General features: G+C 38.6%; 1 protein-coding gene across 3 annotated transcripts in view; it reads right to left on the reverse strand.

Moving 5' to 3' along the window:
- The window catches only part of ATRN (attractin), a 161,605-nt gene that overhangs the window by 84,127 nt on the left and 60,190 nt on the right, over nucleotides 1-17,288 (reverse strand). For all 3 annotated transcript variants that reach the window (XM_077872383.1, XM_077872381.1, XM_077872382.1), the window contains exons 7-11: nucleotides 11,197-11,287; nucleotides 9,629-9,872; nucleotides 7,699-7,882; nucleotides 6,468-6,622; nucleotides 2,617-2,701 (exon numbers count right to left, since the gene is read on the reverse strand). In XM_077872383.1, the coding sequence (XP_077728509.1) occupies nucleotides 2,617-2,701; nucleotides 6,468-6,622; nucleotides 7,699-7,882; nucleotides 9,629-9,872; nucleotides 11,197-11,287 (759 nt within the window). The remainder of the gene's footprint in view (nucleotides 1-2,616; nucleotides 2,702-6,467; nucleotides 6,623-7,698; nucleotides 7,883-9,628; nucleotides 9,873-11,196; nucleotides 11,288-17,288) is intronic.

Below are 17,288 nucleotides of genomic sequence, written 5' to 3' on the forward strand. Positions count from 1 at the left end.
TTTCAATTACCAAAAATGAACTTCATGTTTAATCTTTAGTCTATTGGTTTAGTATTGTGTTAAGCAGTCTGGATTCAACTTGTCAATCTGCTGCTTAAACCAAGTAAGCTCTATCCCCCTCCCAGCTGAAAACAGCTGGTGTTTTCAGCAATTCTGAATCCATCTGGTTATACGTAGGCTATGTGAGGTACACAGAGCCCTTCAAAAAAAGGCCTGGAGCAGGCAACTGAAAGGAACAGCTGCATCTCCGCAGCCCCGGTGCCTCACAGCCAGCTCTTCATCCCACTCCCCTCACAAAAACAGCAACAAAGTGCGGCACGGCTGACCCAATGCTGTGGATCCATCACTTGGAATACAAAGAAATGGTATGAATCAAAGTTTCTCTCTCAGTAAATTCTTTCAAAAACTGAAACTAGCCATGGCCTCTCTCATCATCTGCTGCCCCCTCCAACTCTGCCCCATACACACACAGATTATTCATAGGCCCAAACATACCAGTGGAATTACACAACAAATGAAAACATTATTATAAGTCAGGCAGCCATTACTAATTTTGAATAGTGGTTAAACTATATCATATGGAAACTGGCAATCTTCTTTGAGTTTGTATAAAACCTCAGAATGTTTTATTAGAAGATCCATTTATTTGCTAATTACCACCACCATACTAAGAGCTGCCACAATTTAGCTAACACCTATTATGTGCCAAATCCTGTACTAGGAGAACCAAGAGGACAGATGAATAAAGCAGTGGCCAGGTACCCATAGGCAAGATGATGAAAAAATAGCCCCACTGCTTTTCAGATGAAAGCATTAAGAGGTACTCATTAGAAAACTTCAAGGTTTTCCTCACTGAGGAAGTATCAACTTACAATTTAAGATGACACTTCAAATTAATAACGGTTTCAGTCTATACTATCACATGTTCTCACAGAAAAACCACATTTATCACTAAATTACAGCTAAGTGAGTACTTTAAAAAGTTGTCACCTTTTCCCAACATCTAAATTCTCAATTTATTTTGAATAAATTGGATTCTGTCAATTCTTCCTTCCTGAAATCCCCAAAACATGTTGCTGGCTCATCTTTCCTAATTCCAGGTCTTCATCTCATCTTGCATCATAACAGAAATTCTGAAAGCCAAAGGAAACCTAACATAATGTAGGCATTATAGCATCTAAATAGTTTTAGGACTGATAAGGCTCAGAATTTTAGGTGAAATAAGCAACATTCATAAAAGCTGAAACAAAATGGGAAAAATTAAGAACATGATTAGGCTGTTTAACAAATCACAAATCTTTATTTTTATTATTTTTTTAAGATTTTATTTTTAAGTAATCTCTACACCCAATATGGGCTCAAAATCACAACCCTGAGATCAAGAATTGTATGCTCTACCAGGGGGCAGCCCCGGTGGCTCAGCGGTTTAGTGCTGCCTTCAGCCCAGGGCCTGATCCTGGAGACCCGGCATCGAGTCCCACATCGGGCTCTCTGCATGGGGCCTGCTTCTCCCTCTGCCTGTGTCTCTGCGCCTCTCTCTGTGTCTCTCATGTATGCTCTACCAACTGAGCCAGCCAGGTGCCCCAACAAATCAGAGATCTTTTTTTTTTTTAAGATTTTATTTATTCATGAGAATACACAGAGAGGAGAGAGAGAGAGGCAGAAACACAGGCAGAGGGAGAAGCAGGCTCCATGCAGGGAGCCTGACGTGGGACTCGATCCCAGGTCTCCAGGATGATGCCCTGGGCCAAAGGCGGTGCTAAACTGCTGAGCCACCCGGGCTGCCCTAAATCAGAGATCTTTATTTATTTATTTTTTTAATTTTTATTTATTTATGATAGTCACACAGAGAGAGGGAGAGAGAGGCAGAGACACAGGCAGGGGGAGAAGCAGGCTCCATGCACCGGGAGTCCGACGTGGGATTCGATCCCGGGTCTCCAGGATCGTGCCCTGGGCCAAAGGCAGGCGCCAAACCGCTGCGCCACCCAGGGATCCCAATCAGAGATCTTTAAAGCACACTGTGAAGAACAGGCAGAGTGGCCATTCTGGATCTTCCTTCTCCTGGGGCAGATTTATTTAGCTCAGGCCAGGCCTTTTTGAGCAATGAGGGATGCAATGAAATGAAATACAGAATTCAGAATACCCAAAGACTACAGATTTATCTATATGAATCTTCACAATCTCCCCATCTCTGTTCCTCTATCTTATCCTCCATCTGAAGTACCCTCTCTTTTTTTAAATCTCTCATTACCACTCAGATACAACTATGAGAAACCTGATAACCCAAGTACCACAAACAACAGTGAATAGCAGAGGGCATAAGATAGTAACTGCATGTAACTCTTGTTGTCCCGTGCATTCAGATAGCACCAAACATGGCATACTCCTACATGCTAACAAAATCACCCAACAAACTTGGCATTATAAGTAAGTAAATCCACACCAGATATTTTAAATATAAATCAGGAAATTCATACCTACATAATTCTGCAAAAATACTAATGGGTTGAGGGAATCCTCCAAATAATATGTAAGTCCCATTCCACTTTTTCATGTTCAACTTCATTTTCATTTTAAACACAAGAGAAAAGGAGCAAGTGTTTCTTTAACATCTACCTGTTGTGTAAGACTGCTGAATGGCCAAATCTGTTGACATCATGGTGGAGATCAGGTCTGGGAAGCACTGACCAGCGGTCACAAGCTAGGAGCAAGAAAAACACATTTCAGAAAGAACCACTCTTCAAGATCAGTAGGAACTGGCATCTTCTTTGGGGAGAAGACTGTGACAAGTACAACCTCATAAGATGTATTTCTTGGTTTTTCTTAATCACACCATTATTTCTGAGGTAAAATGTGGCAACAGCAGAGGAGCAGGGCATGGAAGAAGGGTAGGACAATACAATAATTCTAATTCATGAATGCATCTAACATCCATGATACTCACATCACTCACTCTGTTGCCCATCAATTTTAACTAAAACGCTTCTTAACAAGAAATTTTATAATTTTCAAAACTCATTTAAGTAAAATATGTGGGTTTCATAATTTTTTCCACTCCATATTGATTTGTCCAAATTCAGTAGGTAAAACAGGAAAATACATGCAAAAAATGAAAATAAATAAATAAATAAATAAATTTCCAACTTCATCTAATGTTTTAAAAGTCCTTTCCTTTTTATTTTTTAAAGATTTTATTTATTTAATCATGAGAGACACAGAGACAGAGAGAGGCAGAGACACAGGCAGAGGGAGAAGCAGGCTCCATGCAGGGAGCCTGATGTGGGACTCGATCCCAGGACTCCAGGATCACGCCCTGGGCCAAAGGCAGGCACTCAACCACTGAGCCACCCAGGCGTCCCAGTCCTTTCCTTTTTAGAACACCTAGGATCTACTGATTTTCCTTTGTTCTGATTCATGCTATCAATTCTTTTCTGGACCTTAATCCAACTAGCACTGCAGTACCCTGCTAACCTCACTCACACTCCCTCTCTGAAACACTCACACATTCACACTCACTAAGCAACCATTTTACTTGGTCCAGACTTTTACCCAACCTTAACAGCAGCTTTCACTTCCTTTCCCCAGCCTAGACTCTGTGGTCTTCTTCACATGGAGAAGAGGCCATCAACTCTCATAGCTTTCTGCCCACCCACTTTGTTTCCCTTCCTAAAACCACAGGGTGGCAGGGACTCCTTCCTTTTGTTCCACCTGACTTTTAACACATCATTATGCCTTCTCTTCCCTTCACAAAGAAGTGGGGGTTATTTTTTTTTTTTACTAAAATAGTCAACATTCATGGTGTACATCTCATCTTACATTATTGCAGTCTGGATTACTCCTCCCTGTCTAGAGGCTAACAAAAGACATCTTTGTTGCTAAATCCAAAAGGCTCTCCAAAAAAAAAAAACCAAAAAAAAAAACCAAAAGGCTCTCCAGTCCTTGTTCTCCTTAAGTCCTCTGCAGCCATTATTAACCACTCTCTCATGGGTCACCAATCTTACCTTCAGTTCCTCCTGCTTCTCTGATATGCCTGCATAGTGTTCGCTCTCCTTCAGACTGCTTTATCCATCCATTCTCTGGCTCTCTGCTCATCCCTGATCATACATGCTCCCTAGAGGCTCACCCTTGCGTAGGGCTTCCCAATGACTTTGGTATGGCTCAGTCCCATAGTCATCTCCAGCTGAACATGGCCCCAAACCCAAATTACTCCCTTCCTCCCAACCCAGACCCTCTCTTTCTACTTCCAGCCTTGGTAAAAAGCACCATTTACCACGGCCACACCAATTACCTGGCCATAAAGATGTGCACCCCAACAATCCTCAAGTTCCCAGCAGTTCTCAAACCCATCTCTCTCTTTACCCTTACTGCCACTTCAACAGCCTTGGTTCCAACACTCCTCAGGACTTTGCAACAGCCTCCTAACTCCTATCTTGCCCCTTCCCAATTACTCACCACAATGCCACAAAAAGATCTTCTTAAGGTACAAATATCCTATGACCTCTTCTGTAAGATTCTTCAAAACCCCAAACTCCTCAGCATGACATAACAGGTCTCTCAAGATCTGACTAGACTGGTAGCTGCTTTCTTCTCTAGTTCTGCTGGAAGCCATTTCTCCTTGATGTGCAACTGATAGAGCCAAAACTACTCAAAGGCCCCAAGTATGTGGTAGGGTCTTTTTTTGCCTCTGTGTCTCTGTACAAGGGCTTGCTTCACGTGGGAAGTGTTACCTAACTTCACCTAGCTGACTTCCTCAGAATCCAGACCCTACTCAAGACGGCTTTCCCTGCCCATAACTCTTACTCTCTTGAATTAAGGCATGCCCACAGATACTGTCAGATATTCATCTCAGAGCAAGTAACACCCTGAATTGCAATTGTATTGTCTGCTCAGTTCTCTGCCTCCACCATTATGAGGCCAAGCTCTGTAATTTACTCATCTTATAATCCCCAAGCTCAGGGGTGGGCACATATACATCTGTTAAAAAAAAAAAAAAAAAAAAATTGATGATACTTGCACAAGAGAATTTCTCGTATTTATTTTGCATGAACAAATACTGCCCTCTTATGGTCAAATATATTACCACACCAAAAAATTTAAAATTCCAAGTCAGGGGATCCCTGGGTGGCTCAGCGTTTAGCGCCTGCCTTCAGCTGGGGGCGTGATCCTGAGGTCCCAGGATCAAGTCCCATGTCTCCCATGTCAGGCTCCCTGCATGGAGCCTGCTTCTCCCTCTGCCTGTGTCTCTGCCTCTTTCTCTCTCTGTGTCTCTCATGAATAAATAAATAAAATCTTTTAAAAATAAATAAAATAAAATTCCAAGTCAAAGTATTACTTCAGGAATATGTTTTTTAGGGAATGAGATAAAGCTATTAGTTAAACCAACTTAACGTAATGCTAGTGGTCACAACTACATACAACTATTATATAAGGCATTCACCTGTAACATAGGAGAGGCTGGTCACCCAACTCACCCTCAAAAATTAACATCCAACCAATTAATGGGAGTGATTTCACTTAAAAGAACTTAATATAGAAAAATATATTAAACAGTGAAAGGGAGTATAAGGGAAAGGAGGGAAACTGAGTGGGGAAAAATTAGAGAGGAAGACAAACAATGAGAGACTCCTAATGCTGGGAAACAAACAAAAGGTTGCCGGAGGGGAGGCTGGAGGGGGGGATGGGGTAACTGGGTGACAGGCACTAAGGGGAGCATGTGATCGGATGAGAACTGGGTGTTTTACTATATATTGGCAAATTAAATTTAAATATTTTTTTTAAAAAAGAAATCAAATACATTAAAAACATAAGAAACATAAACAAGAACCTAATACATTAGTAATGCTTTTTCAAAAAATAGATTTACAATATTTGCCACATGAATGTTAAAAAATACCATTTGGACCTCTTTCAAATGGCCTGACCATTTTTAACTAGTGCTATTTTCAGTTTGTTTTAAAATGTTGCTTACAGGCACACCTGGGTGGCTCAGCTGGTTAAGCATCCAACTCTTGATTTTGGCTTTAGTCATAATCTCAGGGTTATGAGATCAAGCCCCCAAGTCTGGCTCTGTGCTGAGCATGGAGCCTGCTTAAAGATTCTTTCTTTTCCTCTCCCTCTACCCCTCCATCTCCTGCTCTTGCTCTTTCTCTTAAAAAAAAAAAAAGAAGAAGAAAAGAAAAGAAAGGAAAGGAAAGGAAAGGAAAGGAAAGAAAAGAAAAAAGAAAATGTTGCTTATAGATAAAAATTCTTGAAGGGACGCCTGGGTGGCTCAGCGGCTGAGTGTCTGCCTTCGGCTCAGGGCATGATCCCAGGTCTGGGGATCAAGCCGCATGGGGATCCATTGAGGAGCCTGCTTCTGCCTCTGCCTGTGTGTCTGCCTCTCTCTCTGTGTATCTCACGAATAAATAAATAAAATCTTAAAAAAAAAAAAAAGATTCTTGAAGTTAAAATGGCTTTGGGAAACTTACCAAGGTCATAAGCCATGAAATCTGAAGAGAAGCATTTGGCACCATGGCTCATGGATGTGTCATTGTGTGTGTTTCCTCCAAACACCAGCATGGTTCCACTCACTATCACAGCTGTGTGCAAGTAACGGAAAAATCGGCTGTCCTTAAGAATGGTCCTTTTGAGTTTATTTAAAAATAATAAATACAAGGTTAGTTTTGTAGAATGTTTATCATCTATTTGCTAATACAAACACAACCATTTTTTAAACTTCAGATCCAAATGTGCAAATACTTCTAGATTTTTCTCTCTATATAAGTAACTTTCTCAACAACAAATAGTAAAATCTTAAATTAGGCCTACCAGAATTTTTATTAAAATTAGAATTTTTATTAGAATTTTAATAAAACATTTTAAGAGTCTTAAGAGTATTCAGTCATAAGGTCTGAATATGTTATAATCCCAGTTTCTGGGTAGAAATCACAAAAAATAGAGACAAAAGCTTATATGCAATGCCTTAATAATAAGACAAAGGCTAGAAACCAAAACTTCCAACTGCCCAGTCTCTGTACATCCACATGACAGAGTATATACACAGCCTGTAAAAATGACAGACATTTTAATGAGAGACAGAATGTAAAATGATATCTACAGCATGGTCTCAAATATGTAAAGAAATACAAAAAGAAAGACGAGAAACCACTGCTTTATATAATGACATCATTTCATAAATAAATTTGCTTTACATTTGTTAAAATTAGCATACTTTATATAGTTCACTTTATAGCAGAGGGAAGAGACCATCTCTGTTTGATGATGTCATGCAACGATGCCACTAGCTAACCCCAATGATGACACCTTAGTCATCAAGAGAAGGTTAAAAAATGGATATTTTACTTAATTATAGCAATGTGCGTACGTTACAGCTTTGTAGAACAATTTATTCCTCAGGATTTTGACCAGCTAAAATTTTATAGAGGTATGGAGAATGTGAAAATTGAAAAACCAGTCAAAAAAATATCAAGCATTTTCTAATCAATTTTCTAATCAATCTACTACAAAATTATAAAATAATGCTACAAAATAAATACTGGCTACATTATGACCTTCTGCTTCTTTCCCATCCCAATTTCTCTATCTACAGCACTGAAGAGAATAATCTGCTAGGCCTGAAAACAAAAATATTGCCCAATATTTTCCCGATGAGTGCCAGAACTCACACCTTAGAGTAAAAGCTCAAGAAAAAGCACCCACCACATCTGGGTATCCACATCATATCTGTAGAGATCATCTGCGAGCCGGTATTTATTGGCGCTGAAAGCCTTGTAGCCCCCATGAACATATAGAGCCCTGGTCTTTCGGTCATAGACACTGCTATGGCCATAGCCCCCTTGGACAAGGGCACCCTGGGTAGGTAATATACTCCATGTGTTCTTAGCTAGAAGAGGAAAACAGTTAAAGGCAAATGTTGTAGGCTCCTACTCTAATACTTAAAATAACCAATTAGTTTAAATAAGGGATTTCAGGAGACTTGACACTTAAAAATTTCTTTTATCTTTTTATTTTTAAAGGAAGGCTATTTAAATCTTATAACAAAGCCAGCAAAAGAAACAGTCAACAAAACTAAATGACAACCTACAGAATGGGAGAAGATATTTGCAAATGACATATCCAAGATCTATAATGAACTTATCCAACTCAACACCCAAGAGACAAACAATCCAATCATGAAATGGGCAAAAGACATGAACAGAAATTTCACCAAAGAAGACATACACATGGCCAACAAGCACATGAGAAAATGCTCCGCATCCCTTGACATCAGGGAAATACAAATCAAAACCACAATGAGATACCACCTCACACCAGTGAGAATGGTGAAAATTAATAAGACAGGAAACAACAAATGTTGGAGAGGATGTGGAGAAAGGGGAACCCTCTTGCACTGTTGGTGGGAATGTGAACTGGTATAGCCACTCTGGAAAACTATGTGGAGGTTCCTCAAAGAGTTAAAAATAGAGCTACCCTACGACCCAGCAATTGCACTACTGGGGATTTACCCCAAAGATACAGATGCAATGAAAAACCAAGACACCTGCACCCCAATGTTTCTAGCAGTCATGTCCGCAGTAGCCGAACTGTGGAAGGGGCCTCGGTGTCCGTATCAAAAGATGAATGGATAAAGAAGATGTGGTCTATGTATACATTGGAATATTACTCAGCCATTAGAAACAACGAATAGCCATCATTTGCTTCAACGTGGATAGAACTGGAGGGTATTATGCTGAGGGAAGTAAGTCAATCGGAGAAGGACAAACATTATATGGTTTCATTCATTCAGGGAATATAAAAAATAGTGAAAGGGATTATAGGGAAAAGGAGAGAAAATGAGTGGGAAATATCAGAGGGTGACATAACATGAGAGACACCTAATTCTGGGAAACGAACAAGGGGTAGTAGTAAGGGAAGTGGGCGGGGGGTTGGGGTGACCGGGTGACGTGCACTGAGGGGAGGCACTTGACAGGATGAGCACTGGGTGTTAATACTATATGTTGGCAAATCGAACTCCAATAAAAAAATACACAAAAAAAATTAACAAAGCCAGGTGGCCAAACATCAATCTGTTAAACGTTCTGATGTTCTAATCTATCATGTAGGAAAATAATTAAATTTAAAAGACTCAGATTTCCTGCAATTGAACACTTAATACCCCGTGACCTTCAGTGACCAATATACAGATATACTTTATGGACCTACTTTCTCAAACTATCAATTTATAGGTGATGCTCCCATACCACCACAAGAGATATAATAAAATTTAACCAATGGAAAGATTACACACTAAGGGGAAATCATGGTCCATTAAACCAATTCCTCAAGGGTTATCTAAATTTTTATTTCTTCAGAATACTTGTTGTTCCAAACCATTTTTATTTATTTATTCTCAACACTGAAAGCATTTAGTGCCATCTTTGACTCCTCACCAAATTGACGGTAACAAATATATCCTACATAGTAGCAACAATAATCTGAATTTCACTGGTAACACAACAACATTAACTGCATTCCAAGACAAAGTACTGGGTCAGAGTTAGGTGGAATCTTGTTAAACAGTCATAATAATAAGCATAAAGGTTTTAAATTTGACATTCAAAAATGATCCACTAGAAAAACAAATACCTACCCAAGTCATATTCCTGTACATTGCTTATATAGCCATAGAGAGGGCAATGACCAAAGATGACCAGCATGACTACTCGGCCAGTTTTCAATGTGACAATGTGTGCTGAGTGTCCGACCACTGCATACTGCTCCTTTGCTTTGGGAGTCAACAATACCCATGACTCATTATGAATATGGAACACTCTCAACTCATTGGTCACATTCCCTGTTGAATCAATTTTTCCTCCATACATGTATATTTTATCCTAGGGAAAAAATGTAAACAGAATTATAAAAAACATCAAAAGCATCAAATCTAAGAATGAAAAAGAGAAGTTCAAAACCTCGATATTATTCTTAGCTTAAGAAGTGCTAGTAGGGATCCCTGGGTGGCGCAGCGGTTTAGCGCCTGCTTTGGCCCAGGGCGCGATCCTGGAGACCCGGGATCGAATCCCACATCGGGCTCTCGGTGCATGGAGCCTGCTTCTCCCTCTGCCTATGTCTCTGCCTCTCTCTCTCTGTGACTATCGTAAATAAATAAAAATTAAAAAAAAAAAAAAGAAGTGCTAGTAAAAAATGTACCTTTCAGTGAATTATTAAGAGAAGAATGAAAGGCACAAAATAAAACATCATACTCTGTATCTCCAACACTTCACCACTGTTCTTGGACTTCCTCATATGAGATCTCTTACTGTATAAAATGGCTTGGAAAAATTAAGTTGAAGAGTTCCTTCACCCTCCCATAATCCAAAAAAAAAAAAAGGAAATGAAAGTGATTATTCAGCTATATTGCAATGTGGCTATTCTTGGCTAAACCCGCTCATTAACATAATAGCTAATTTAAACAGTATTAATTTTTAACCATTTAGTACGACAATCATAATATCCTGGTACAATTTCAATCCATTAAAATCTGTCAGGTTAAATTGGTTTCAACTTCAATTTTCCACTTACAACTTAGCCAGTTATATACACTCCTCCATAATAGAAAGTTTCCCTTTAACTAAAAACCAAAACTGAAGTTAAAATTATAGAGACATAGAGTAGAATGGTGGTTCCCAGGGACTTGGGGCGGGGGCAGGAGGGGAGAAGGGATATGGGAAATTATTGTTCCATGGGCAAGAGTTGTAGTTTTACAAGGTGAAAATAATTACAGAGATGCATGGTGGTGATAGTTATAATTAGGAATGTATTTAATACCACTGAACTGTATACTTAAAAATGATTGAGACAGGGGCGCCTGGGTGGCTCAGTTGGTTAAGTGCCCGCCTTTGGCTCAGGTCACGATCTCAGGATTCTGGGGATCCAGCTCCATGTCAGGCTCCCTGCTGGGCAGGGAGTTTGCTTCCCTCTCTCCCCGCTTCCCCACTGCTTGTGCTTGGGCATGCATGCTCTCTCTCTCAAATAAATAAAAAAAAAATTTTTTTTTAAATGGTTAAGACAGTCAATTTTACGTTATGTGTATTTTACACAAGAAAAAAACCTTAGAGACAAAACCCCAATACTATATAGCTTTTCAACCACATAATACAATAAAGTAAGTGTGGAAGACTTGAGTTTCTAGCCTGGTACAAAATGGAGACATTTTACCTTGTATAATGCTAAAGAATGGCCATATCTGACAACCACACTGTTCACAGAACGGTTCAAGGCAAGCCACTCCCTAGAAGCAAGGTCATACCTACAAAACAAACAGATCACATTTTCACCCAAATGACACAACAGAGTATCTTATATTCTTCTATTTGTGATATCATGCAATTTGGAGATGCTCATTACACGTGCCATGCAGATAAGGCATCTCTGAAAACAAACAAACCTCACAGCTGTGTCCACAGAGCATATCAGAACTTGAGTAGGAGGGCTGGACTGCACAGCCTTGGGATGAGGGGAAAAAAAAACCTACTGGAAGTTTCTAGTGCTTCCTGAAAACATCTTCTAGACACACAGTCTAAATCACTTGCAAGTTGTGTTATAATGAAGGGACATTTACCATAAATTCTCTTGTTTAACCATGTGAAATTGAAGACAAGTACTGAAAAAGGAATGATGATTAAGTAAAAGATAATTCCTAACTTTTCCTTTTCTTTATCTCATTGATTTCTTAAAGTCATATTTTTAAGAAAGCTAGAATATCATTTGGCATTTCAATTTTATTATGAATTCACTTAAAGATTTTTAAAATACAAACATTAAGTAAACATCATACCAGACATTTTTCAATGCATATGTACAAACAGGAGAATACATTGACAGTATATATTTATACAAAGGGGATCATGCTATAGATGATACTTTTAATAAATGGTGTTAATTTGTATTTAACTTAATAGAAAAAAGAAACCCAAAAGAAACCAATGCTTTTGTTCTACTTTAAAAATGTTTGTTTTCACTAAGTTTCCCTGACTAATCTGAGTTTTTTGTTTTATGGAAAACATTATTATGCAAACAAGATATAAGAAAGTCTTGATATAATAAGCAAAAAAGGATAAAACAAATGTCCATCAAGAGAAAATGGATCAATAAATGATAGCATAACCATATAATAGAATTTTAGAGTGAAAAATAAATACACTCAAACAATACCTTCTCAACACAAATCTCAAAACAATGTTAAGCCTAAAAATCAAACTGCAGAATACTGTTTCTGTAATAACTAAACAGAAAATTTATTAACTCTAACATATGTTCGTATATATTAAAAGTCTAAAGATATGTAAGTGAACAAATGACAGCACAAAAGCAAGATACTGATTATCTTTGAGACTGGAAGGGGGCATGGCAGGGGTCTTTCATTAGATTAGCAGTGTCTTACTTCCTAACCTAGGTGGTGTATGCATTAGTATTCATCATTCTTCTCCAAATCTTTCCTTCTGTCTTAAATATTTTATACATGATCTAAAACAAAATAGTCAGGGGCGCCTGGGTAGCTCAGTAATTGAGTATCTGCCTTTGGCTCAGGTTGTGACCCAGGGTCCTGGGATTAAGTGCCGAATTAGGCTCCCCACAAGGAGCCTGCTTCTCCCTCTGCCTATGTCTCTGCCTCTGTGTGTCTCTCATGAATAATTAAATAAAACCTTAAAAAAAAAGAAGTGACATTTATTGAATACGAATACTATATTAATACCAGCTATTATTTTTTGCATTCTTTGAATATTCCACATTTTAAAAAATACATGAAAAATTATTTAGAAGTTAGATTCACTTTTGTTTTTAAGTTACATACAAAATTAAGTTAATTTTGGACAGAATCCATTAACTTCCTGCTTTGAAAGTTGAAAATCTTACATTTCCTCCCATTTCTTCTCCCAGTTTTTGTTATGTAAACTTTACCCTGTCCAAGTTTATAATATTCACATTCCACTCTATTACTATGATTCCATATCATATATTTTAGCTGAAGCAATCTCTTCACCATCGTCCTCTTACCACAACTTCTCCTTGAGTCTTTAATTCTTATTTGGCTGTATTTTACTGCCAAGTGGTTGTTTTCTGGTGGCGCTCACATGTGCTCCTTCTCCTAAGTTCTCTTATGTTTACGAGTATCTCCTTGCTAGCTCTACAGGTGAATGACGTCTTGGCTGGGTATAATATCTCAGCCATCCTTTCTTGACATCAGGACTTTGCAGATGCTGCTCCCTTTTTTTTTTTTTTTTCAGATGCTGCTCCCTTGAATAACAGTGGTAGTAAATGCTGTGATGGAGAACCCAAGGCCAGTAAGACTTTTTCTCCTTCCATGTGCTTTGCTTTTCTGTTTGGAAGGCTGAAGAACTCTCAGTTACTTTCATTCTCTCTCCTTCTCCCTCTCCCTCCTTTCTTCTCTATTTTTTTAAAATCACAGTATTATATTTTACTTAGGTAGAAATAACTAAAATCCATGCAGGGTAATGTCTTTACAAAATGGACTACATACCACTGCAATAATTTTATGGAGCTCTGGCTGTAGAAGGTCTTTCCTGAGGACTAGCCTGGCTTCTGAAAACATATAATACCCCTAATGCTCAAGTCTGTCTCTGTAAGCTTGAAAGAGAGGAAAGAAAACAAAGGGAGCCCAAATCTCTAGATGGTTTAATTCACTTCTCTTTCAAGTGACATGGAGGGTGCTCAATCTGTATCTTAATTAATTTTGCTCCTCTTAGTCAATGACAGGTCAGCTCACGAGCTTGTTAGAGACAGTAAGGCACTGGCAGGTCCCGATAACCTGGCACAGATGAACTACCAAAAGATCTTACATAACAGGTTGTGACTCTTTTCACAAACCAGAGACGCAAACACAAGTCAAGAACAATACTGATGCAATAAAACATAAGAAATTCTAATCACCAAAATTCTCGTGGGAGCTTAGTCCAAGAAAACAGAATACTGAATAACTAGTTCTAAGACCTGGACAAATCGATAAGCAAAGGCAAATTTCTGGAATGCAGAAACAGATGTCTTCCAGAACTGCAGCCATCTCTCTCACAAATTCCTCCTTGATGATTGGTATCATGATAACCATCATGGCACAGGGTACATTCTTCCACCACCCATAGTGGCCTGGTATTCCAATCACAGTGTCTGACCATCCAAAGACCATGGCAAAGGCTTAAACATGACCCTAGCCAGAGGAGGCACAGAACTACCTGAGGCTTCCCACCCAAGAATTTGTCCTTTGTTCTAAAAAGGACAAAGAACTTCTAAAATAACTTGATCAAATCAGATCTTGTTGGACAGCTATACAATTTTCCTAAAACTTCTTGTGCTATTTCAATCTGTCCTATTTGTTAGGTTCTTTACTTCACTGACAGCAATTATCTTTATATTAGATCTCTTGTCTTCCAGGTGTCTTTGCTCTACTAATTATTTCAACCTGTATTTGCTGGAATGTCTATAAAGCTGTAATTCAATTTTCATTCTAGTTTTTGCTGTATATAATTTATTTACATTTCCTTAGATATGTAATCTCCCATTTCATCTTTGTTATTATTTTCATGTCTTTCGCTTTTTTTTTAATTCAAATTCTCATTAAATTGATGTGCAGCATGAAGCAGTTGGAAGCAATCTCCCTATTTTTCTTCTATGACCAGTTGTCAGCATTTACATGCTGCTTTCTTCCTCTTTATTTTTCCATCATAGAATAATTGCGTTAGCTATAGCATCATTTCTTTCATCTTGCTTGTGGTTAGATAGATATTGCTCTCCAGACATTTGCAAAGTGCAGGTGATTTCTTAATTCTTTTTCTGTAATATCTAAGATAAACTTGTCTTAGCTTATCCTTCCATTTTAGCTTTAGTGTGAAAGATGGTATTTTAAGTTCTATCCACTGTTCTGAAGTCTGAGGATATGCTGAGACTCAGATGGGGGAGTACGCAGCCTATTAGTATAAATCATCCAGACTCTGCTCTCCTTGGAAATTTTAAGTGTCCTAGGTCGAGGCATAACCCAAATCAGAAGCAGCTCTGACATGTGGGCAGAGTCAACCACTCAATCAATTTCCCCTCTTTTCACCCAGACTTTCTCAGCAATAACTTCTCCTACCCCTCCATTACAAGAGCGAAAAAACAATGATTCCCCACGCAGTTTTTGTCTTTCCATATTTGGGGTTATTTGTAGAGTTCTCAGAATCTCACCCATACGGTTTCCATGGGGTAAAAAAGGGGTCAGTTATACAGTTCCTGTGAGTCTGTTTTAAAATTTACTGGATTAGATGATACCCTTCTCCTCATTTGATTACCTGCTGTTCAATTTTAATCAGGCTCCACACTCAGTGCAGAGCCCAACGCAGGGCTCGATCTCATGCCCCTGAGATCATGACCCGAGCCGAAATCGAGAGTCGGGTATTTAACCGACCGAGCCACCCAAATGCCCCCTTACTTTTTCTTTTTAAACATTTTTTTTAAAAACTCTTTTTTGCTTAAGGAAATTCAGTGATGAAGTTTTAATTGGAAATATTAACCTACGAGACCAAGACCATTTGTGTAAGAGGACTCTTGGGTGACATAAAATGGGGACTACTTTTTAATGTAAGTTAAAAGTTTTGGGTTAACAGGATTGTGGAAAAAAATAGCTCAATTGCTGAAATATGCTTCTGTAAGAATATAAATGATGATAAAACTTATAATCTAAGTTCCAGAAATACTTTTTCTAAAAGGAGTCACTGTATTTTTACTTTCATGAGTTAGTAAAAATTTATTTGAAACTACATTAACATTTACATGAAATACATAAAGCTGTGAAAATCATGTTTTGATTAAGTACAAGCAGAAAAAAAATATTACAAATGTAGCTCGTGAGGTACACCAGTCACATAAAAGAAGTGACATTAATATTCCCAGAAACAAATATTTGTGAAGGAAATAAATAATTCATTTACTCTTCCGTTCACCTGATAAACACTTATTTGAGCACATTCTATGAGCAAAGCTCTGAGCTAAGTGAGCAAATAAGGTCTCCAACCTTGGAGAACGTAGAGTGGAAAAGGCAAAAAATGAGCAAATGCAACAAGGGGCACACACAGCACTAAAAATGATGCATGCTGCTCTAAAGGAAATGAGAACTATGAAAAATAACAGGGAGAACCTGCCTGAACTGGATGATCAGGGAAGGTCTCTTGTGGTATAACTGAGATCTAACGGGTGAAAAGAAAACAGCCCTAGGGTACAACAGCAAGAAGAGTCTGGACTGAGGGAGGGGTGAGTACAAAAGGCTTTAGAGTAAGGATGCACCTGGAGTTTTAGGTAAAGCTAGAAGGCTGAGGAGGCAGGAAAGGAACAGGGTGAGACTGGGAAGGTGAGCAGTAATCAGATCAGGGAGGCCCAAGAGGTCCAATGGGAAAAGCCACTGATGGGTTTTAAGAAGGTAGTACATGATATGACTTACACTTTAAAAAAAAAAAAAAAAAAAAACCCAGCTGATATTTAAAAAATAGATTAAGAGGAATGCATGGAAACACACAGACTTGCTAAGAATCTAGTGCTGAAGCTAGGTGAGCAACAATGGCAGGCTGGTCACAGAGAGAAAAGAATGAATATGACATTTATTTGGTGGGCTTGATATGAGAATAGGATATAAGGAGGTGAAGGAAAGGATCAAAATCACTCCCAGATTTTTTGCTTTAAAAGAGGATGATGCCAAATACAAGGGTAAAAATCACATAAATGGTAGAATACTCAACTCTCATAATATCTGTATCATAGCAGAAGGGATAATCACTTTCACGCCTTTAATTTTACCTTCTCAAGAGTGGTGGCACAAGTAGTGAAAAGTAGTTAGAGTGGGGATAGATTTTCTAGGTAGAGCTAACAAGATCTACTGATATACTGTAGCAGGTAGACACTATGGTGGTGGTATTCAAGATTTCTGCTTCTGGATATTTATACTCATGTATAATACCCTCCCCTCAAGTGTGAGCAGGATCTAGGACTTGTTTCTAACCAACAGAACATGGCAAAGATGATGAGACATCATTTCCATGATATCTATCCTGCCAGGAGACTCAGTCTAGAGACTCCCCTCGTGACCTAATGAAGCAAACAGCCACACTAGAAAAGTCAAAGTAATAAGGAACTGTGAATGGCCTCTAGAGTAGAGGGCAGCCTTCACTTGACAGCCAGCAAAAAGCTGGGGCCCTGAGTCCTAAACCACAAGGAAATGGATCCTGCCAACAATTCTAATGAACTTGGAAGTAGACTCTTCCCCAGTG

This window comes from Canis aureus, chromosome 26, assembly GCF_053574225.1.
Source record: "Canis aureus isolate CA01 chromosome 26, VMU_Caureus_v.1.0, whole genome shotgun sequence".
NCBI lineage: Eukaryota > Metazoa > Chordata > Mammalia > Carnivora > Canidae > Canis > Canis aureus.